Below are 23,367 nucleotides of genomic sequence, written 5' to 3' on the forward strand. Positions count from 1 at the left end.
CACTGAAGACGACCATACAGTTGAGGTCGAAATACGATATGTAATATGATTTGGTGGTATTAAATGGAATTGTACTAAAATCGTCTCATGACAGTGAAATATTTCTTAAATAGTTTCAGTCTTCTGAAATCTCTCATTTTCTTATCTGTCTTCATGGAAATGCGATGGTTTCCATCTTCTAGTCGGATACTAGTATTCCCTGTGCCAGTTAATTTATGTAGTAAATGCATTAATTTATGAAGTAAATGTATCGTAGTTCAGCAAGTCAGTTAAATTGTTGAGACGTTCCGAAGTGGTGCATATATGCTTTTTCCGTCTACCGTTCTCGGAAAAGGCGGTTTTTCTCGTGTGATCTAGCCTTTTCTATTTTTGTTCCAAATGGAACTCGTTTTCGTACCACTGCTTGAATCGAACTGGATGATGGTTGTATAACTGACAACAAATGATGCACATTGTTGTTTAAATGTTGGTTACTAGTCTTACTAACTACCCAGTACCCATGAAAGACAACATTGTTTCAGCGCGGTATTCTATGTTACCAACTATTATCATATTTAATAAAAGCAGAATCATCATACAGAGTGTAGTTACTTGTCTGTCATAGACAATATTCACACTTTGGTATGATTAGGAGATTGAAGTGCAATAATTCTGTAATTTGAATACTGTATTTTGGTTGTATTGTCTATTTTGCCATCGATATTTGTACAATGTTATCTCTAACCCCCTGGCTATTTTTTTCTATTATTCAAAGAATAGGTTTTAGGTTATAGTTAATTGAGGTTGCCAATTGCATATTTGATGATAATTTATTTGGATGTAATCAGGAAGAAATTCACGGTATATATGGTTGCTTATTAGTGAGATATCGAACGCAAAAATCATTAAATTTGTAACTGCTATAACTTTCGATTCCCTAGATGAAAGATTTTGAAATTTTCATAGCAGACGCCTGGATATTATATCTTTCGAAAGGCAAGTTCAGAATGGATGGACATTTTTTTTCGTTAATAATGGTCACAGACACACCGTGGTATTTAATGAAGTGCTCAAGTTTTCCGCCTTGCTAGTTAAATTTGAGATATAAATTTCCCAGTTAGTTTTCCTGGGATTTCTTTTGGTTTCTATGAGTTGATTTCCAGCCTCATATTCAAATAATATTTGCATGTGATCAGATAGAGATATTTCTTCTGATACATGCCAATTTTTGATTTTTTCCGAAAGTGTATGACTACACAAGGTTAAATCAAGAACTTCTTGCCTGATGGCATTTGAAAAGGTGGGTTTGTTCCCCCTGTTACATATATTTAATCATCTTTCAGGTCGTAACCAGAGATTGACTATCGATGGGCGGGTACATCGCGGGGAGGGGTTTTAGCGAACAAGGGTACAAAAACCGTGATTTTTCATGATTATTTTACTTATATCCGAAAATCCCACCCATTTCGAACTCCACCTTTTGCACTGCAACAAATTTGTTAAAATGGCATCTAGTGGGAATGAACTGTCTTCGGACGGAAGTAATAATTGGGAATTTTACAAATAGGCGGCAAATTGGCTGATCTTATTACTTACGCATGTAGATCCAAAGGCCTTAATTCCAGGGTTTTCTTGGATGACCTAAAACATATTCTGTAAACAAATGCTATTATTTGCAGCATCGCTGGAGCAGGTTGAATACAAAGAAAACTTTTGATGCACTCAACCTCAACATTCATATTTGCCAATAATGCTACAAACCAAAATACATCAGATCTCACATGGAACAATATACTCAAATATAACAGCTCACTAGCGTCGCATCATGGAAGAAGTGCTCATTATATTGAGCACCGCTGGGCATCCTGAACAATGTTGCCGAATACAACTTGAGTGTAGGTATGAGGGATCTCAAGCTAAAGCAATATTTCAAATATGAAAGAATATTGCAAGTACACTAGCGCCGTCTATTTGTAAATTTCTCAATTATTGATTTCGTCACAAGACAGTTCATTCCCACCAGACGAAGTTTGTTATAGACGTCATCTTTACAAAAATTCAAATTTGTGCGATAAGAATATTTACAATGAGGAAAAGTTCATATATCGGAATTACTTGAGTAGTCTAAAATAATGAATTCAAATATACCGCCACCTAGCGACCAGGCTCTTAACTAATCAATGCCTCATGTTAAAGCACACGCCTTCCTGCATAACATTTTTGAAAATGTGCAGTTCAAAATGGGTAGGATTTTCAGATATAAGTAAAATAAGCATCACTGTTTTTGTACCTTTTTTTACGAAAACCCCTCCATGCGATTTACCCGCCCATCAATAGTCAATCTTTGGTAACGATAAAAGATGATTAAATTATCTTTCGGAACAGCCCCTAAAACCCTAAATTAGCCAAACATTAAAAAAGTTATAACAATCTAAATTTGGTCAATTTGACCCCAGAGCATAGACAACGTTTAAGTTTTTTTTAAAAAAGCACACTATAGCGCATATTTTCAAGAATTTTCAAGAATTTCAAGGAGACAGATTGGCAGACCAGGTGCAAAACGACTTGGCGAGCGTGGGGCGTATCCGAGGATGGAGAGATGCGGCCTCGAACCGTGCATTGTGGCTTCAAATTGTTGATTCAGTGTTGTCTGTTTAGATGTTAACTAAATAAATGAATAAATGAATGAAGGAGACAGATCTCGGCGAAGTTTACCAAACTACCAAAAATTAGGAGAATCGGTTGAAAACTAAAAAAATGGCAGCCATTCAAAGTGGCCTGGGGTAATATTGACCCCAGAGCACAGACAAAAGGTTAAGCGTTCCATAACTGTAGGGGTGTACTTGTCGCAACCTAGCGATTACTTTCCGATTTTGTTTTTTTCCCATTTGCTTTCACACACGCAGCTCCCTTCCACTAGGAGTAGTATCGAGACCGATATGAATTAAATTTGAAGCTGGTCACGATTATTTATCATTTTTCAATTTTCTTCTTTTTAGTTCTTCATTTTTATTTATCTCTTTTCTCTGAAAATTATTTCTTCTTTATTTTTTCCATGTATCCTTTCTTCTTCACTCTTCGTTTTGCTTCTTACTTATTTCCTCCTTTCTTTCTTCTTTCTTGCTTTCTCCTTCCTTGCTTTTTTCTCCTCATATCTCACATCTCACTTTGTTCTTCTCACTCCTCATTTCTCACCTCGCATTAGATACTTTTCATATTTCTCTTCTCGCTTATCAAGACATTTATAAAAATCGTCCTTTACGTCATCGGATTTATTATTTATCGGTACGTATATGTTGATTAGGCTGTAATTGAAGAATTTTCCCCGCATCCTTAACACACAGATCTGCTAACGATCCACGGCTCTCAGGCCGCAGAACTTGGATAGCCGCCATATTCACCCCAACCTATTGCAGTTCAAGAGCCAGGAGGCTTACTGTTCATAGCATTCCGAGAACCGAGTTTTTAATCATAGTCCTTATTTTGTTGCCGTGTCGGTTGCCAAAAATAACGTTCGCTTTCCATTTTTCACCATTTTCGTGGGTTTTGAAAGGCTTTAATATGCTACCTTACCGGGGTCGTGTTCTCTGAATTGCGCTGGTGGGGCTGCCACCTTAGGTATAGCATTGTTTTTTCTATATTTTCATCATTACTGATGATTTTGTATGATTCTGATCACAATAAGTGAAGAAATGTGTAGCATTATGACAAAAACAAATCGATTTTGGCAATATAAAATATCGGACGATTGACTAAAATCGAATGTGATCTATATATATGAGGAAGTGTTCTTTTTGTTATTCTTGTACACATCTTCTTTGGCTCTACATTCCAACTGGAACTTGGCAGGCTTTTCAACTTGGTGTTCTATTAGCATTTCCTCAGTTATTAATTGAAAGCTTCATATGTCCGCCGAGTATGCATCTTGTGTGGGAAGTACAATGGATACACTATGCCCAGGGTGTCGAGAATGTTTCCAACCCGAAAACATCCTATACCGGAACGAGAATCGAACTCGCCATCTCCGAATTGGCAACCCTACGCCTGTGTAAGTCGAGTCAAGTACGAGACACTGAAGACGGCCTTACTGTTGAGGTCGAAATACGTATCTGTCAAGATACAATTAAGTGGTGGAATTCAATGGGATTGTACAAACTCGTCTTATGACAAGTGAACCCTACGCCTTTGCTCGCAAGGCTACTGGAGACCCTTGTACACATATATGTAACAAAAAGGCTCGGTAATGGCGGCGTGAATTCTTTTAATTTTTTTTCATTTGAGAGGTAGAAAATATTGACAACAATTTTTTTCGGAGTACATTTAAAATTATATTGTGATGCCTTTATTACTATTTAATTGATCCATCTTCATGTTTTAGGGCCCTCTATTGATAAGATGACTAGCTGAAATCACGAAAAATAGTATTAAATTTCTTGTCGATCCCTCTAAACGGCCCAGAGGAAACATGTATTCTAACATTGAATTGTTTTGTGATGTCATGATTCAAACTAAATTTTCAATATAATGGTTAAGTGTTATGTTCGACAGTGTATGAGGCCCTTTTCTGGAAGCATTCGGATGGTTTATTAATTGCACGAATCTATGTAAAAATGAGTTTGTTTCACTATCTTGAAGCACGTTCGAGCAACAATGGCTTTGATACCAGTTTCCTAAACAATTATAACATTGGCGATAAGAGTTCCAATGCATAATAATTTTAAAAACAATTGATTTTAAAATAAAAGTTTTTTTAAGAGGATTCAAAATTTTTGATTAAATCAAGAAACTTTCATGACATCGCAAATTCATGTAACTTGAAACTAAATATGCAATCGATAAGAAATTTTACATTTTCCGCGTTTTTAGCTGTCGTTAGCTGGCTTTAGCGTATTTTACATAAACTTGAAAAACTTGATGTGTACCTAGTTTTTCTTGAATGTCAAACTAAAAAGAGCCCGAAAAAGAGGACAATAACCTTTTTCGATGTTTCCAGTCAAAATTACAAGCATTTTGTGGCTTTCTAACATTTTTTATATTCTGGCAAAGGATTCGATGAATACTGTAAATACGCTGTATAAATGATGGATCATAGGGTCAAACACTTGAAATGTCCCTGTATATAAACTGAACATAATCATTAAAATAAGTTAGAATATAAACGGAAGAACAATTTGACTGACATTTTTTTAACTATTGAACATAGGAACATAGGTGAAAAGAAATTATCGCTAAAGTTTGCCTTCATAGCAGAATGATAGGGTTCCAGAATTTATTATTTACTTATATGTTATTCAGCGACACTTTCTACAGCTTCAGTTTAGGTAAATTCAATTCTCAGAATTTCTCTATTTAATTTAGGTGTCGCGGTTTCTATGAGCGAGCGTGAGCGCGCAGACAACGGCGATGGTGTCTCGACGGACGCAATAGCCGGTTCGGTTACAGTTTGCACAGTCAACGTCGGAGGGGAGCAAAGGGAGTACCATAATCAACCCCACCAATGACGTCATTCGAATCATGGTGGGGTGGTTTTATCAATAAGTGTATATACTTATGTGGGATTTTCCTCATTCTTGGTGTCTGTTAAATTTAGTCTCTTTCATGCTTTTCTTGACTTGCTTGCCAAGGAAGGGTTTGCGACGCGAATGCTATAGATGCAATCGTTAGTGACGGTGGGAGACCGCTAGCGGTGCGATATGAAGGAATGCTGAAAGCAAATGGTGCCACTTAGGGACCGAACGTTTTTTACTTCGTCGTTGTAAAATAAAGCTTCAGAAATAACTGCTCGTTTCAATTGGGAAGTCGCATGTTGGGAATATATTTATAGCTTTCTACCTTTAAGAACAGTTGACCTGCAGGTCGAGTCCTGATTCTGATTGGAAGGTTGTACACGAAGGTCGAGCTCAACGAGTTTTTTGCCTTTCTCGAATACCAACGATCCATGAAAAAATGGAAAACGATCCGTAAATAATATCTGATTCAACCGACGAGTTTTACGAGACTTCAAGTTGAGCCAAGTACGAGACACTGAAGACGGCCTCACAGTTGAAGTCGAAATACGTATCTGCAAAGATAACAAAACGTAGTGGAATTAAATGGAAAGTACTAAACTCGTCTTAGACGGTTGAATACATTCCACTAAAAGAGCTTAAAATATTTTTCCTGAATACCTGATTGTTCCATAAAACGCTACCATAAATCCATAGAATTGTTAAGAATAATTTAGAATAATTAAGATCCATTACTACGCTAAAGCTAAAATTTAGCGATTAATAAAAAAATATGTTCCGTTAGACATGGTCAAGAAAAACAATAACATTTCTGCTATATTCCCATGACACACTTTATTTTGATCCATAAGGGTTGCTGACGTTTAATCATCTTTTTTTCAAGCGCATAGGAAGGATATGATTTGTTTTCATCGGGAAACGTGCAAAAGAAACGGCATTTTCTAAGGAATTTTAAAACCGTTCTTGTATCAGTTTTTTGTGCCTCTCACGATTCGTTACTTGATGTCATGTGTAGAGTAGACTGGCTCAGCTTAGTATGGGGAGAAAAAAATGGTCGAATTCCACGGGAACTGCGCCAGCTTATGCAACAAGCGATTGAGTTGAAATTTTGAGAGATTGATTGTGATCACGAACGGACAAGAAACAAACTTTCACTTTCTGATTTATTTACTCACCCGCACAAAGCAAAACTAAACTTTGACGACCGGTCGATCCGCTTACTGGAGAAACACGACCGGACAAGAAACAAACTTTTACTTTCTCGTAGTTAAGATATCGAATTAGTCTTCGGGAAAATACGTTAGACACGCGTTGCTTTTCCGTTTTTGTATCATTATGGCGTCGATCAACAGAAATAATTAGTCGCTTACCAAAGCGATTTCCAATATATTCCCTTCCCAACTAACATACTATTCCTTTCCAGTGCGCTCATGGAGATGCAGAGGATTCCTCGGTCTCTTGTAGCAATGAGTGTCGAACTAATTTTCCTCCCCTTATCCTAATTGACTATGTGCACGTGGTCGGCGTCGTTTGTGGTCTCGAATAAAAGAAACTTCGAAGCATGTACAGTGAGAATAGCTTTCTAGTCCCGGAAAAAACTATTCAATTGGTGAACTGTCCATTATTTGTTGTTTCTCGGCCAATCACGACTAGCAACTACGATGGGTATAGTCAATCAAGCTACGCCAGGCTAAGTTTATAACTTATAACATTGATTAAAAATAAACAAATATGATTTTAATAAGAAAATTATTTTGAGTTTTTTGTGGAATGTCATCACTTATCATAAGAAGAGTTTGTACTATCCCTGTTGAGGCACCGATGACGACAGAGTGCAGCTAACTGACAACACTACTTGCGCGAAGATGTACCTGCGAGTCATATAATCCGTAGATGAACTGTCGATGTCTGTGGGAAAGCAAAGAGGTAGAGAGTAAATAAAAACTGTAAATGAAAACAATAAAGGTGGTGAAAAAACGTGAATTATAAAATTTGAGATTGTTAGTGGACGTTAATAAATAAACTGAATATAAGTCGGTAGGAGAAAATAGTTAATCGTTCATAATGGAAAAGGTAATATTATATTGCGGAGTGGAAAGTAGTTAGCTAATAAGTTAATTTGCAGGAATAGTGAAGTATCGCGCATCAAATAGACAGGCAAAAACAAAAGATTTGTTGGAGAGAAAACTATTCATGTAAGTTACTACTGAATGAAAAAATTATACCATATAATTAAAACACAATATCAATATATTTCAGTTTTGAGCTGTTGTGTAACGAAGGCACTGCTACAAAAAAATAGTTTTCATAAGCCATCCGAATATCCTCAAAAATGAATAAACATCAAGCGGAGGATGGATCTAACCTCAACAAGGATCTGACGGCATACAACTGTGTTATTTGTACCCGTCCGGATCACGACGAGAGCAACATGGTGTTCTGCGAGGGCTGCAGGGAATGGCTACACTTCGGCTGCGCCGACGTAGGAGCAGAGGTCAAACACGACGACGATTGACGATGCTTTTCGTGCCAGGATAAGGATCCGGAAGATGATCCGGCATGTGATGCGATTTCCGTTGACGACACCATTGATGGAGCTGCGAAGGAAAACGCTGGTAAGTCTCAAACCATCCACGGCGAAGAGGTTGCTATGGCAATAGAGAAGATGAAGAAGGATAAAGAGCGTCTGAAGAGAAGGATGGAGCAGAGGCTAACGTTGGCTAAGGCCCAAATGGAGCTCGAAAACGAGAAGATGGAGATGGAATGGGCACTAGAGAAGCAGATTATGGAAAAGAAGATCGCTTCCAAACAGGCTTTCTAGAAGAAGAAGGATTTAGAAAAGAAAAAGCTGAAGGATCAGCTGAAGAAACTTGGTAACGGAGAAACGCAAACGGAAAAGGAGATTCAGGAATTGGAGCGGCGGAAAGAGGAAGCAAAAGGAAAGGGAACGAAAGCGACGAAGATCGAATATACATCGAAAAGACCAGTGAGTTCCACTCCGATAGCTAATCCAGAAGCAAGCACGTCTGCGACTGGAGCGAAGAAGAAGACCGTCGAACGGAAGCAGTTAACGACCACGATGGTGAAGAAGAATTCCTGTGCAAGTGTGACCAGAGGACGAAGAGGAGAAACCGAAAGTGACGAAGAGAGTTCACAAGAAGAGGAATCGAGCGGATCCAGGGAGTCGGAAGAAGAGCATCACGAGGAAGAAGAGGAGGAAGAAGAAGCCTCCGTGAGAAAAATGAAGCGTATCCGGCCGCAAGAAGAAGCAGCCCCGACGAAAGCGCAAATATCGGCTCGGCAGTTTCTTTCCCGAAAGCTGCCAAATTTCACCGGCCAGCCAGATGAGTGGCCGATCTTCATAAGCAGTTTCAATACGACTACGAAAGCGTGCGGGTTTTCAAATCTGGAGAACCTGGCGCGACTGCAGGAGAGCTTACGAGGCCCTGCTAGAGAAGCAGTGTGTAGTCGGATGCTGTTGCCGCAAGCAGTACCAAAAATCATCGACACGTTGCGAATGCTGTACGGACGACCGGAACAGTTGCTAAATACATTGCTAGTGAAAGTTCGGAAGGCGGAACCCCCAAAAGCAGATTGGTTGGAAACGTTCATCGGTTTCGGGATGGTAGTTTAGCAATTATGCGACCATCTCGAAGCGACGCAGCTTAACGACCATCTGATAAACCCTTTATTGATTCAGGAACTGGTCGAAAGGCTGCCGCCGTCGACGACAATGGAATGTGTGCGGTTCAAGAGGCAGCATGTTAGGATCACTCTACGAACGTTGTCAGATTTCTTGGCCGATCTTGTGTCAACAGCAAGTGAAGCGACTGGGATGATCGATACACAACCGAATTCATCCGGTAATCGTCCTGGAAAGGCCAGAGGAGGAAAGCAGAAGGAAAACTCAAAGGTGCAGCCCAATCGGGTTGTACGCAAAGGTGACGTTGAACTACGTAGCTGTATGTAATGTACAGGTTTTCTGTTGGATGAGACCAAAGCAAGCGTGTTTCAAGCCCAGGATGAATCTGTTTTCGCTGTTTATCCTGCTCTCCTGTGATTGAGTGAGATTTTAGACTAACATTTAAAAAGGATGATAAAAATATTTTTTTCAAATAAACGAGGATGAATAACACTCTCAAGCGATCACATATCCAAATTATCAATTAATAAAAACTCGCTAGAGAGTAAGAATCGTTCGATAATTGTATCTTGATTCGAAGCATTATTGGTGAATGCTACTTTTGAACTTTTTTTCCCTACATAACACCAAAACACAATGCCAAACATTCGATTGAGCTTCATTGTTTTCATTAAATTGGTACTAGATTAGTTTGGTTTACATTAAAATAATAATTTTGTGTTGCAAGATTTGAAATGTTATCGCCGATAACAACTCGCCTACTATTCACACCTGCGAAGTTATCAAATCTCGCTTAACTTTTCAAAAGGTCCTAAGTAACATTTTTTTCATGAATTAATTTGAGTACTGCAATCGAAACCTTTCATGTTTTTCTGTTGATTGCGCTATTCAAATTAATTCATGAAAAAATGTTACTTAGGTCCTTTTGAAAAGTTAAGCGAGAAATGATAATTCCAAAAATCTGGCTGATAGTGTACCTACCTTGGCCGCTGCTTGACAGTTTGAGAGTTTATTGATAATAATTATCATTCCTTCACGTGAGGAGTCGGACTTTGCATTTACTCCAGCCGACACCAAGAGCCGAAGAAAGATTACCAGAACGCATTTACTGTAGCAGCGAAAAAGATTCCGAGCAACTCTACTGCCATCAATAGACGTAAGCCGGCAACTGTCGTCAAACGCCCCCATGCTTTACAGAGAAAACGCGCGTGTAAGTTAGCAGAAACGAGTTGAAAGTCCTGTAAGTTGCATTAATTTGACGTCTATGTCGTCTATGCCGCCTGACGTCTATGCAATGGCGGGCAAGGAAAGCTTTTAATCAATAACTAAAGAAATACTAATAGATTACTAAGTTGAAAAGCAGGCCAAGTTCCAGTTGGAATGTAGTGCTATGGAAGAAGAAGCTTGCAATGCACTTATGAGATTTACTGATTCCCCGAAACCAATTCCTAAACTGTTAGCAAGTTTCAATACTGAACATTATCATACGTATATATTGTAATACACTGGAGTCATTTTTTATGCGGATGATATGGGCCACGTGAATAAAAAACAAAGTTAAACCCCGCGTAAATTCCAAAGTATGTCTGAATGAACCGCAGAAATCCCGAAAATCGAGTGAAAAAAAACGCATAGAAAGCGATACGTGTAAAGAAACCGGGTTAAAAACAACTTCAGTGTATATCGGGTATGAAGCGTTGACTTTTCCTTAATCGAATGATCCAAGAAAATTGAAAATCCATCGAAAAACGGGTTAGATATTAATGATCAAAGTCTATCATGTTTTCGTGACGTTTTTCGATTTTTTGCAATTTTAAAGTGTACCCCAATATAGAAAAGACAGACGTAGTTCTACGTCAATACGAGAGCCACCTACATGCACACGCCGAGTACTTTCCAAAAAATCCGGAACACAGAAGAACGCCGTGTCCAGTTTGTAGACGTACGGATCATCGGCTACGGAATTGCGACGAGTTCCAAAAAATGGGCATTCCTCAACGGCTGGAACTGGTAGATCGATTCGAGCTGTGCCCGTCCTGCTTGAATGGCCACGGAAAAAGTGGGTGCAAGGCGAACATCCGGTTTAAAGTGGAGAGGTGTCGACGACCAGGCGAGCACAATACAATGCTCCATCGTCCGCAGTTAGAGATGCGATTGGACTGCAACGCCCACAACGCAATTGCCCATACGCCGATTATCTTCCGGATGATTCCGGTAACGTTGAACTACGGAGGAAGGTCAGTCAATACCATGGCCTTTCTCGACGAAGGTAGCTCGTTCTCGTTGATCCAGGGCTCCATCGCGAGTCAATTGAAAACCAACGGGAAACCACAGCCGCTCCATGTGACCTGGACGGCAGGTATGAGTAGGTTGGAGAGAAATACGGTGGTGGTCAGTTTGACAATATCCGCCATCGGATCGAAGGAGCAGCTACCGATAATTGAAGTCCACACCGTGGAGGAACTCAAGTTGCCCAAACAGTCACTAAACTATCGCGAACTAGCGGAGCGGTATAGTCACCTACGGAACCTTCCGCTAGCAGAGTACTCGAGTGAATCGCCGAGGATCCTGATAGGTTTGAAACACCTACATTTGTTCGTGCCACTCGAATCGCGAGTTGGACAGCCTGGAGAGCCGATAGCTATCCGATCCAAACTGGGTTGGACGGTATATGGTCCGCAGGAAGGAGGAAGTGTAAGAACAGCGTACGTCGGTCATCATTCGTGCGTTGGTGTATCCAATCAGCAGCTGTACGATCTACTGAAGTCGCACTACGTGCTAGAAGAGGCTGGAGTTACGGTAAAGGTACTTCCGGAGTCAGTGGAAGATCGACGAGCCCGTGAGATTCTAGAAAACACCACTAGGCGAGTAGGAGACAGATTCGTCACGGGAATGCTGTGGAGGGAAGACAACCCTACGTTTCCAGATAGTTACCCGATGGCAGCGCGCCGTATGAAGACATTGGAAAACGTTTGGCACAGACTCCACAGTTGCAGCAGAATGTCGCGAATCAACTGATCGAGTATCAAGCAAAAGGATACTGTCATGAAGCGTCAGCGAAAGAACTGAGAGAGATATACAAGAAGAAGATCTGGTACCTACCCCTGAACGTTGTGATCAATCCGAAGAAGCCGAATAAAGTTCACCTAGTGTGGGATGATGCAGCCGCTGTGGGAGGGGTTTCATTGAACTCAAAGCTCCCAAAAGGTCCAGACTTTCTCACATCGCTGCCGTCGGTGGTGTGCAAGTTTCGACAGTATCGCATTGGATTTGGTGGAGATATCCGAGAGATGTTCCACCAGCTGCAAATTCGGCCGGAGGACAAGCAAGTGCTGCGGTTCATGTTCGATGAAAGGATCTTCGTGATGGATTGTGCAATTTTCGGGGCGACATGTTCGCCAAGTCAGGCGTTGTACGTGAAGGATCGTAACACCAACGAGTTCGTGGAGCGATTCCCGGATGCCGTCGATGCGATCGTCCACCGACACTACGTGGACGACTACATCGATAGTACAGAGAGCGCCGAGGAGGCGGTAAAAAAGGCGAGCGAAGTCCGATACATTTATTCCAAGGGCGGGTTTGAAGTTCGGAACTGGGTGTCAAACTCCGTCGAAGTATTGCAGCAGCTAGGTGAGTCAAAAGCGAATCAAGTCGTTCATTTCAGCGCCGATAAAGCCAAGGAGAACGAGCGGGTGTTAGGTATCGTCTGGGAACCTCAAGCGGACGTGTTCACGTTTGCGATGAAACTGCCGGAGAATATACAGCCCTGTCTGTCAGGGAACAAACGGCCGACCAAAAGAATCGTCCTCAGCATCGTGATGAGTTTGTTTGATCCACTGGGACTGTTGACGATGTTCACCATCCATGGCAAAATGTTGATCCAGGACCTGTGGCGCTCGGGTTGCGATTGGGATGAAGTCATCGACGATGATTGTCTTAAGAAGTGGCAGAGATGGACAGCATTGTTGCCAGATGTTGAGCAGGTGACAATTCCCCGTCACTATTTTCAAGGTGGCGGTTCGTTGGACTACGATTCGTTGGAGTTACATGTCTTCGTAGATGCCAGCGAAGGGGCGTACGGCTGTGTGGCATATTTTCGTATGCTAGTCGATGGAGCTCCACGATGTTCTCTGGTGCAAGCCAAATCGAAAGTAGCACCTCTGCGAGCGTATTCAACCCCACGTCTGGAACTCATGGCGGCGGTTCTAGGAGCGAGAATGGCCGAGACGATTAGAGCGAACCATAGTTTGACGGTGAAGCGCGTTCAGTTCTGGACAGATTCGAGCACGGTGTATTCCTGGATTGTGTCAGATCACCGCCGGTACAAAGTATTCGTCGCATACAGGATCGGCGAAATTTTAAGCAGAACGAGCCCCATGGAATGGCGTTGGGTTCGTACGAAACTAAACATAGCAGACGACTTGACGAAGTGGAAGGCGGGATTGAAGATAGAGTCCACCAGCGCGTGGTTCACTGGACCAAAGTTTTTGTTAGAGGCGGAAGGCAAGTGGCCAAGCCCGGAGCCACCTCGGCCGAACGTGGTTGATGAGCTTCGGGCTAGCTTCTTGTTTCATCGAGCTGAGGAAGCAAGCGGATTGATCGATTGCACCAGGATTTCAAAGTGGACCATTACGGTCCGCATCATCGCCAATGTTCTTCGGTTCATTTCCAACATCCGGCGAAAACAACAAGATTTGCCGATCGAGGTACTACCAACCGACGCGGCAGTTGGTAACAATCGGCGAGTGGTAGCGGTTACAGTGCGGTGTATAGAGCGATCGTTTTCGAGGGAAGAGTACCAGACCGCAGAATGTCTACTGTGGAGAATGGCGCAGGAAGAATCATTTGTCGATGAGGTAACGGTCCTACGCAGGTGCTTGAAAAATCCAGTCCGCTGTTCAAGTTGTCTCCGGTGCTGGATGAAGATAATGTGTTGCGGATGGACGGCAGAGTGCAAGAGGGTGAGTTTGTTCCGTTCGAGTTGCGGTTTCCGGTCATTCTACCAAGAGGCCAGGGTGGGAGAACTTGAAAAATCCAGTCCGCTGTTCAAGTTGTCTCCGGTGCTGGATGAAGATAATGTGTTGCGGATGGACGGCAGAGTGCAAGAGGGTGAGTTTGTTCCGTTCGAGTTGCGGTTTCCGGTCATTCTACCAAGAGGCCATCCGGTGACGATCAAGATAATCGAACACTATCATCAGCTGTTTGGCCATGCCAATAAGGAGACTGTAGTAAACGAGCTAAGGCAAAGATTTTATATTCCAGCTGTTCGCAGAGAGCTCGACAAGGTAGCACGAGAATGCGTTTGGTGCAAGGTGCACAAATGTAAGCCGATGGTTCCAAGGATGGCACCACTTCCAGTACAACGGACAACTCCGTTCATCCGTCCATTCAGCTACACAGGAGTGGACTTCTTCGGTCCGATCAACGTCGTTGTGGGACGGTGCAGCGAGAAGCGTTGGTGTGCGTTATTCACCTGTTTAGGAACAAGAGCCATCCATCTGGAAGTAGTCCACAGCTTGTCCACGCAGGCATGCCTGATGGCTATCCGGAGGTTTGTCTGCCGGCGAGGAGTTCCGATCGAATACTTTTCCGATAACGGGACGAATTTCGTGGGTGCCAGCAAGGAGATAGTGAAGAAAATAGAAACCAACTGTTCGCAAGCGTTCCAAGGACACGGTGGAATTTCAACCCACCCTCGGCGCCCCATTTTGGGGGCGTATGGGAGAGATTGGTGCGGTTGGTTAAGGAGGCGATGGAGGTGTTAGACGACGGACGTAGACTGACCGACGAAGTATTGTTGACGACATTGGTTGAGGCAGAGGATATGGTCAATTCTCGGCCATTGACTTATAGCCCTCAGGACCCAGGAAACGGCGGATCGATAACGCCAAACCACTTTCTTAAGGGTCTTCCGGTGGGAGAGAAGGAAGGCTGTGTTCCAGCCAGCGATGAAGCGGAGGCGTTAAGGAACAGCCACAAGAGGTCGCAGGTGCTTGCTGATCGGCTGTGGAAGCGATGGCTGGTCGAATACCTGCCACATATCAATCGGCGTACGAAGTGGCACAGCGAGCGGCCTGCGTTAGAAGTAGGTGAGGTGGTGTTCATGGCTGACGACGATAACCGAAAATGCTGGGTACGAGCGATTGTTGAAGAAGTGAAGCGAGGTGTGGATGGCAGAATCAGGCAAGCGGTGGTACGGACAGCGAAAGGAGTCTACCGACGACCGGTGGCTAAGCTGGCGGTGCCTGAAGTGCGGAATCGTAATCATAGCTACGGAAAGGACCCTTCGCCAATGTTACGGGGAGGGGCTGTTGAGGCACCGATGACGACAGAGTGCAGCTAACTGACAACACTACTTGCGCGAAGATGTACCTGCGAGTCATATAATCCGTAGATGAACTGTCGATGTCTGTGGGAAAGCAAAGAGGTAGAGAGTAAATGAAATCTGTAAATGAAAACAATAAAGGTGGTGAAAAAAAGTGAATTATAAAATTTGAGATTGTTAGTGGACGTTAATAAATAAACTGAATATAAGTCGGTAGGAGAAAATAGTTAATCGTTCATAGTTGGAAAAGGTATTATTATATTGCGGAGTGGAAAGTAGTTAGCTAATAAGTTAATTTGCAGGAATAGTGAAGTATCGCGCATCAAATAGACAGGCAAAAACAAAAGATTTGTTGGAGAGAAAACTATTCATGTAAGTTACTACTGAATGAAAAAAATATACCATATAATTAAAACACAATAACAATATATTTCAGTTTTGAGCTGTTGTGTAACGAAGGCACTGCTACAAAAAAATAGTTTTCATAAGCCATCCGAATAATCCCATTTAATTCCACCACTTGATTGTACCTCGAATGAAATTGACAAATGTGCTCAAGACTTGTATATTTATAAATGTGAAGCTCATTTTTCGAATAGTATTACCAGAATGAGTAAAGACATTTCCAAAGCAAAACTCGGCTAACCAGACCCGGACTCCCCTACTCGGAAGCCTAAAACACCTAAAGTTAAAATATCAAGATATGTATTTATTTCATTTCAAAGTGTTTCTTCTACACATCAAAGAAACTGTAAGATGGCTCTGGAGAAATGTGAGGATTGGGGTCTGTATCGTATTGAAGCAAATATCGGGAAAAATGCATTTAGGTAAATGTGCGGTAGCCTTGTGAGTAAAGGCGTAGGATTGTCAATCCGAAGATGGCGAATTAGATTCTAGGTCCGGTCTATGCTGTTTTCGGGTTGGAAACTATCTCGACTCCCTGGACAAAGTGTATCCATACTACTTGCCACACAAATAAAGACAATTCAATCACTGAGGAAATGCTAAATACTAAGAATAGTAAGTTGAAGAGTCGGCCAAATTTCAGTTGGAATGTAGAGCCATCGAATTAAAAGAAGAAGAAGAAACATAATATAAATAAGATAAAAATAAGATAATACTTTCAAAAAAGAATAAATATAATCAAATAAGATAATACTTTTGAGTATACAGAAAGTATCAAAAACAGGACAAGGATTTGAACCTTGCGCTTTTCCGTGGTTTCTCTTTGAAGTAGTGCATCTATTTCTTAGGCCAAAACAACTGAATTATTGATGTTATCCTTTAATTCGAAGAATATTAAATTGACATTGAAAACGTTAAATAAACAAAAATCTATCTTTTCCTGCAGGTGAAGACACTTCCACCTACCATGGCGAAATCTACAACCCATTCACACCAGTCGTGTCGCCAACGACGGAAGCGGCCCCAACCAGAATCGATAAAATGTACATCCAGACGGCTAGCGGATATCGGCCGGTAGACAATACTTACCACCACCATCACCTGCACCATCATCACTCGCAGTACCATCGCCATCATCTGAGGCCTGGTGGCGGTGGCGGTGGTTTGGCTGGTGACCCTGAAAGCAATAAGTATGGTCCCTGGTCTGATCTATCTTCGGCACTGTGTGTTTCCTATATTTGGCTATTCTTTTCCAGTTACACAATAAGAACAGCAGTGCATCTTTCCTGTGCGGTGCAAAGAGTATGGCTGCATATAGCCAACGTATGTCACGGTTTGCTGGGAGGGTTGGCCCTGGCTCATCTGCTGCTGATCTGTACAACAAGACCGTACGATTGGGTCGAAGCTTCCATACGGCACTATTCGGCCTTTGCGGAAGTATACGCCAACACGTTTTACTGTTTGGCTATCATCTGTATGGTTTCGATATTCGATAGGTGGGTATGCGCTGGACTGGTGTCAACTGCCTGCTTGCTTGCGTAACCATCGAAGCCGTGCTTCCGGCAGTGACATATGTATAAAGATGTTAATTGGATTTAACGTATTATATGTTTCATCGTTGCAGAATGGACATATCACACTTCAGCCTATCGAGTGCGACGGATAACAACATTTCGTTTAGATCTGTGGTTATCATCATGATATATGCAGCAACGATTGTACTGAGTCTGTCGGCTGGATCGATGGACGAACGCCTTTACCTGTCCGCTTCTAATGTGACCGTGTGGGAAGAGGAACTGGTAAGTTTCTAAAAGATGTTTATGTATCCGTTGATCGCTTTTCCAATATATAATCGTTGAAAAAGGTTTGTAAAAAGTATTTTTTTCTCTTGTGTAAAACAAGTTGAACTTTTTCTTTGTAAAGGGGTATCTAGCCTCACTATTTTTTGGGGTACTTGTAAAGCTTGAGAAAGACTGAGGAGACTAAGTCTTGATATCTTTTTCTATTTCCATTATATTTTTTGAAGTGCTGTCAAAAATCGAATTTTCAAAATATTCAGGTATTAGGTTCGAACAAATATTAATTTCTTCTTTTGTCCCATTGATCTTTCAAAAATGAAGGGAATGGGGAATAAAAAATAAATTAATAAACTGATGAAATCGAAAAATTTTTTTTTCTTTAAGTATTTTTTAACAATTTTCTATAAAAGTCCGAAACTTTATTACTTTTTCGGTAAAAATTTGAAATCCTCCCTTAAATAATTTAATTTGACCACGAAATTTTGAGGGAAGTGGAGACAGAAGAAGATAATAAAATTTGTTCCGACGTTATTGATATCTATCCAAGAACTTGGTTTGGTTAAAGTAGATAGGTGCTCTCTTTCTACAAATATTTTCCTTTAAATCTATGGAGATTTTCAGACTATCCTGTACATAATCATGAACGAGTTTTGTTATTTAACAGTGTATGCAATCGTACAATTTGAGGATACTTGATCCCCTTTTCATTATATGTATCTACTCTTTTCAAGCCAAAGCTTCATTCTATTTGTCAAATCCCCAAAAAATCCTGAGAAAATGTTCATTAGAGTGGGGCGCGTTTGAGTTGAAAATTCGTATTTTGGTGCGTTTTACCTGCCTGTTTTCCAGAAATTTCTTAAAGTTGCAAAGGCAGCCCTTGCTTTCTTAATCCGTGCGCCTATGTCGATCTTGGTACCGCCGATGATGAGGTGATGATCGGACGCGATATCGGCACTGCGTCTATTCCGTACATTAATAAGGCTCCGTTCCCATTTTCGGCTGATGCAGATGTGATCGATTAGATTGTGAACTGGTCGATGAGGGAAGGGCGATCGATCACCATGTCGTTATTACCACAAAATTCTGCAAACAGCTCTCCGTTTTCGCTCATTCGCACGACGCCGTTGAGGTGGCTGTAGAAGTTCTCTTTGTCTTGCAGATCGGCAGCATCGGTTGGCGCAAACATTGGATTACAGTAAGGTTTCGGACCCGTGTTCTAAATCTGGCAACGATTATCCTTTCACTTTCAAAGGTTCCCACTTCATAAGTGTGTGCCTGGACGCTTAGTAGGAAGCCAACTCCGCGATGCCGGAGAGCATGTTCACCACGTAAACCAGAGTATAGCAGAATTTGTTCCGCTGGCGTTCTGTGTTCTCCAAAGTTTGGCAACGTCACTCAGTCCCAGGATCTCAAGCTTCATGCGGCGTGCCTCATTGGCAAGTTGTGCCAATTTACCCTGCTGGGCTAGGGTTAAAACGTTCCATGTTCCTATTCGTGTCCGTTGTTTCGCGCTAAGAGTTGTTGCCGTAAAATCATTCCGTATTCTTCCATTGCCGGATTATCGAACAAATTGATGTTTCGGGAACTGTAGGTTGTTGGCCCAAGGTTCCCTATCCACTGGGATGGGGCTGCCATCTTAGCTTCCGGGGAATAGCATTTCATACTCAGCCGCTGGATGCCAGAACAGGCGCTGCTGGAGCCGCACCTTCTTGGTGAACAGACACTCGATCAGTCGGGCTGCACACGGTCGCTTCGATAGGGCCTGCTTGCGGACATATGCAGCTTTTTATAGAAGTTCAACAGAGCCCACTGTCAAACTCCGCCACATCCTAGGTAGACCCCACAGGACGCACCCTCTCACACTAGCTGATGTCAGAAGGACAACAATGCCCAGGCTACGCTACCAGATAAGTACGCAACCCTTAGCTCGCGGTCAATTGTCATCAGAAGACCCGTGGAAGCATGAGTATTGGAACTTGTGAGGACCAGAACTATGTTTGGCGCTCCTTCCTGGATGTCAACTCACCATTTCGCAGCCCTTTCAATTACATCTAAAAAATAATACTGAATCAGTTGCGCTCCACGTATGCCAAATCGATTGGTGGGCTCACTGCGCTACACGCCTTCTAGTACTTGCCGGGTCGGAAGCGAACACCATCTTTGTAGGGTTGCTGTTCGGCATTTTTGAAACATGCCCTGCCAATCTTACTTTTCCAGCTACAGCCACCATCTGGATACTAAATTCGCAAGCTCGTGGTTTATCTTTCTTTCGCACACCGATGGTTTTAAGCACGCGTCTCTCGAATACCTCGAGTGCTTACAAGTCCTCCTTATATCCGTAAAGGACCACCGGTGTTACGAGCGTATGTGGTTCCGCCCACTATCATGTACTTTGTCTTCGACGCATTCATCATCAGTTCGACTCAGTGGCCACGGGGGGGAGGGGTTTTGGACATAACCCCCGCCCCCCAGAGACAAAATTTTTAGAAGACATTTTTTAACCCTCTCGAATTAAAAAAAAATGTTCGGAAATTTCTGTTGAAATTCGACAAACTGAGACAGTTTGCTGAAAAATGCAGCTGTCTTCATCGCCAAACTGTTTGTTTGCCGCTACGTGAGAGTCTCGTAACAGCCGGTGCGATCAGCATTTGCATGAGATTTCTTGCTTTGGTTAATGCGCAGCGCAAAAACAAAAATTGAATCCATTTTAATTACCTGTGGTCCACAGCCTGGAAAGGGTGCTAGCCACAGGTAATGATTTGTTAGTTCTAATCTCTAAAATGAGCAAGGAGTAAAGGTTCCCCCGAACACATGAGACGCGATTCTATCGCTTGGCGATTGCGATTCTATCGCCGTTGGTATGAAAGCCTAAATGTAACATTGCTTGCAGCGACTCAACGATAGAATCGCGATGAATAGTTTTCGCCGTCGTAGCAATGAAATCGCTTAGGTCAGGGGAGCCTTAATGAAATGAATATTTCCCACCAAAAAACGGTCATACGATATGAAATTAGTTTACGAAAACATTAATTGTGGGGAGAAAAAATAGAAGAAGCATGTGCTGACTTGACCGGCTGTTGCGGCTACTGTGGTTTTGCTTTTCATTGACTGAATGGCAGGATGGATGATAAAAAGAAAAGTAGGTAAATAATTAGTTATATCCCATCCCATAGATCGCATCGCTTACCGAAGTGAATCCAGATAAATTATCCTTTGTAACTAAAACGATATCCTACCCTAAGACAATCGTGGACACGCAGAGGTATACTCGGTCTCTATAGTGGCAAGGAGAGTCGGACTAGCAATCCTTCCCTCACTTTATGACCGTAAGGACGTGGTCCGCGCCATTAGTGATGGAAAATATTTGAGCTTCTGAAACGTATTAATTGAGAATTGGTAGGTCATCCCCACCCAGGAAATGTAACGCTCCATGGAAATCGGCGAAACGCAACAAATCACGTGAAAATTTGCCTTTGTTCTTTCGAAACAGCCTCTAGGCAGCTAATTGATGCTAATACACTTGCTGGCCCTTTTTTCAATGCACTAGTTTTTAAAATTTGGTCTAACAGGTCGTAGCTAAATTTCGTAAATTATTTTTATATCGGTAATAAAACGCATAATAAATATTGTTTAGTTGCCCGGCTATTTTGGAATACTCTTCAAAGTAAGAAAAGTCTTCGTGAAACAAAGGTAATGCAAAATACTACGTCTACTTCTTAATATTGGCATTACATCCCCCACTGGGACATCGCCGCCTCGCAGCTTGTATACGATGAGGCTAACACGATGATACTTTATTCTCTTCTTCTTTTTCTTCTTCTTCTTTTTATTGGCATTACATCCCCACACTGGGACAGAGCCGCCTCGCAGCTTAGTGTTCATTAAGCACTTCCACAGTTATTAACTGCGAGGTTTCTAAGCCAAGTTACAATTTTTGCATTCGTATATCATGAGGCTAACACGATGATACTTTTATGCCCAAGGAAGTCGAATAAATGTCCAACCCGAAAAATTCCTAGACCGTGTCGGGAATCGAACCCAGCCACCTTCAGCATGGTATTGCTTTGTAGCCACACATCTTACCGCACGGCTAGGGAAAGCCCCAAAATACTTCATATGCTTCTGCTTGATGACGACAGCCATTTCCTGAAAGCAGATGAAGTTACTTTTTTCCCCTTTGCAAGTCGCATCCCAGCTTTAAGCTTGCCTTCGAATTTCAAATTTCTATCAATTTTCCAATTGATTGAAAACGTTGCACGAAATTTGTAACGATCAATTGAGAAAGCCTCTAATTGAACTACTCTTACATTTTTTTCAATATTTTATCATTTTGTACAAATTGTACGAAGGATCCAAACATTTCTTATTGTTTAGATTGAATTAAAGCATTACATGTTTTAGTGGCAATACAAAACTCTTAGGTAAAATTATTTTTGCTATACTTGATTCAAATTCCGCAAAACTGTGAATAGTATACTCCTATCTATAAGTGAAGAAACATAGATTACTATTATTTATTTCATTCCTCAGAATAGAATTTATGCGGAGGAAAAACATTGGAATAAATAACATTGAATTGATCAACATCTTAAATTCGCTCCTTTATCGATTAGAAAGAAAGCAAAACTAATATGAAATGTTTAATTATCTTTTAGGAAACGAACAAAGTACTCAGCATCTGGAATACTCTATCGATAGCCCGCAGTGTTGGTGCTATTTTCGGATGGGTTGTGATTGGCATGTCGCCTGATCAGGACCAACTGTACGACCATTTGCTCGAAATGGAGAAATATCAACTCCAGTAGGCAGCAACCAGTACCAACCAAAGATAGGCATAATGAAATCGACGATAATAAGCCTCTTATCTCTATATTGCACTTCAAAAACTGTGTTACGTTCTTAATGAGTAACTGTAAAAATGGCCACTGTAAATACTAGAATAAAGGATCATAGCTAATGGGAACGATACAGAACAAAATACGAAAATAGAGATCATTCAATAGCAGTAACATAAACGAAGCCTCAGGCTAAGACATCATTGTAACAATAAACCAGCAAAATAAAAAGGAGAACTAAAGGACTACAATAGGATATGCGTTGGCGAACACAAACCAATCGAATTAACGCTAATTGTTGTGTAACAAAATTATCCAAAAATCAGAAAAATATTACGCCAACCAAACACGACCGTTAACCAGTACAATATATCCAATAACGTTATCTGTATCTCCCTTGTTTAGACAATGATCGAATTGAATATGTTCCATACTCAGTGCAAGACATGTAATCCTCAATAAATGCTTAAAGCCTGAATCGGAATACCGTCAGTATATATGCCCCAGCTTTTTGACAAACATTAAACAATCGTTAGAGAAATCCTATAAAATTCTGTTATCAACTAGGTAAGGAGGAGCAATCCTTGCAAAGCTAAAAGATATGCTAGCTAATAAACGGCTGGTAGGAAAATTGAAAGTTTTGTTATTCTGTAACGGCCAAGGACTGAGATAGAAGAAAATTACAATTATAAAGAATCCATGGTGATTTGCAAGACTTACGAAAACTGTAATAATGAACGTTGAACAATGAGATAATCATATGATAGCGGTTGGAACGTATCAATCTGAACATAGCCAGGAATGAAGAAGATATGAAATTGATGATGAAATCTTCCGAACACGTGAACATAGTGAATTCAGAGTGAAAACTATC

At 41.5% G+C, this 23,367-nt stretch overlaps 1 protein-coding gene across 1 annotated transcript in view; it reads left to right on the forward strand.

The window, feature by feature from the left end:
* Positions 1-22,717, forward strand: part of LOC134204405 (uncharacterized) — a 37,230-nt gene extending 14,513 nt beyond the window's left edge. Inside the window, exons 2-5 of the mRNA XM_062679225.1 lie at positions 16,806-17,049; positions 17,116-17,355; positions 17,484-17,658; positions 22,314-22,717. Of these exons, the coding sequence (XP_062535209.1) occupies positions 16,806-17,049; positions 17,116-17,355; positions 17,484-17,658; positions 22,314-22,463 (809 nt within the window). The 3' untranslated portion in view covers positions 22,464-22,717. The remainder of the gene's footprint in view (positions 1-16,805; positions 17,050-17,115; positions 17,356-17,483; positions 17,659-22,313) is intronic.
* The last annotated feature ends 650 nt before the right edge of the window (positions 22,718-23,367 follow it).

The sequence above is a fragment of the Armigeres subalbatus genome, unplaced genomic scaffold (assembly GCF_024139115.2).
Source record: "Armigeres subalbatus isolate Guangzhou_Male unplaced genomic scaffold, GZ_Asu_2 Contig561, whole genome shotgun sequence".
NCBI classification, from domain to species: domain Eukaryota; kingdom Metazoa; phylum Arthropoda; class Insecta; order Diptera; family Culicidae; genus Armigeres; species Armigeres subalbatus.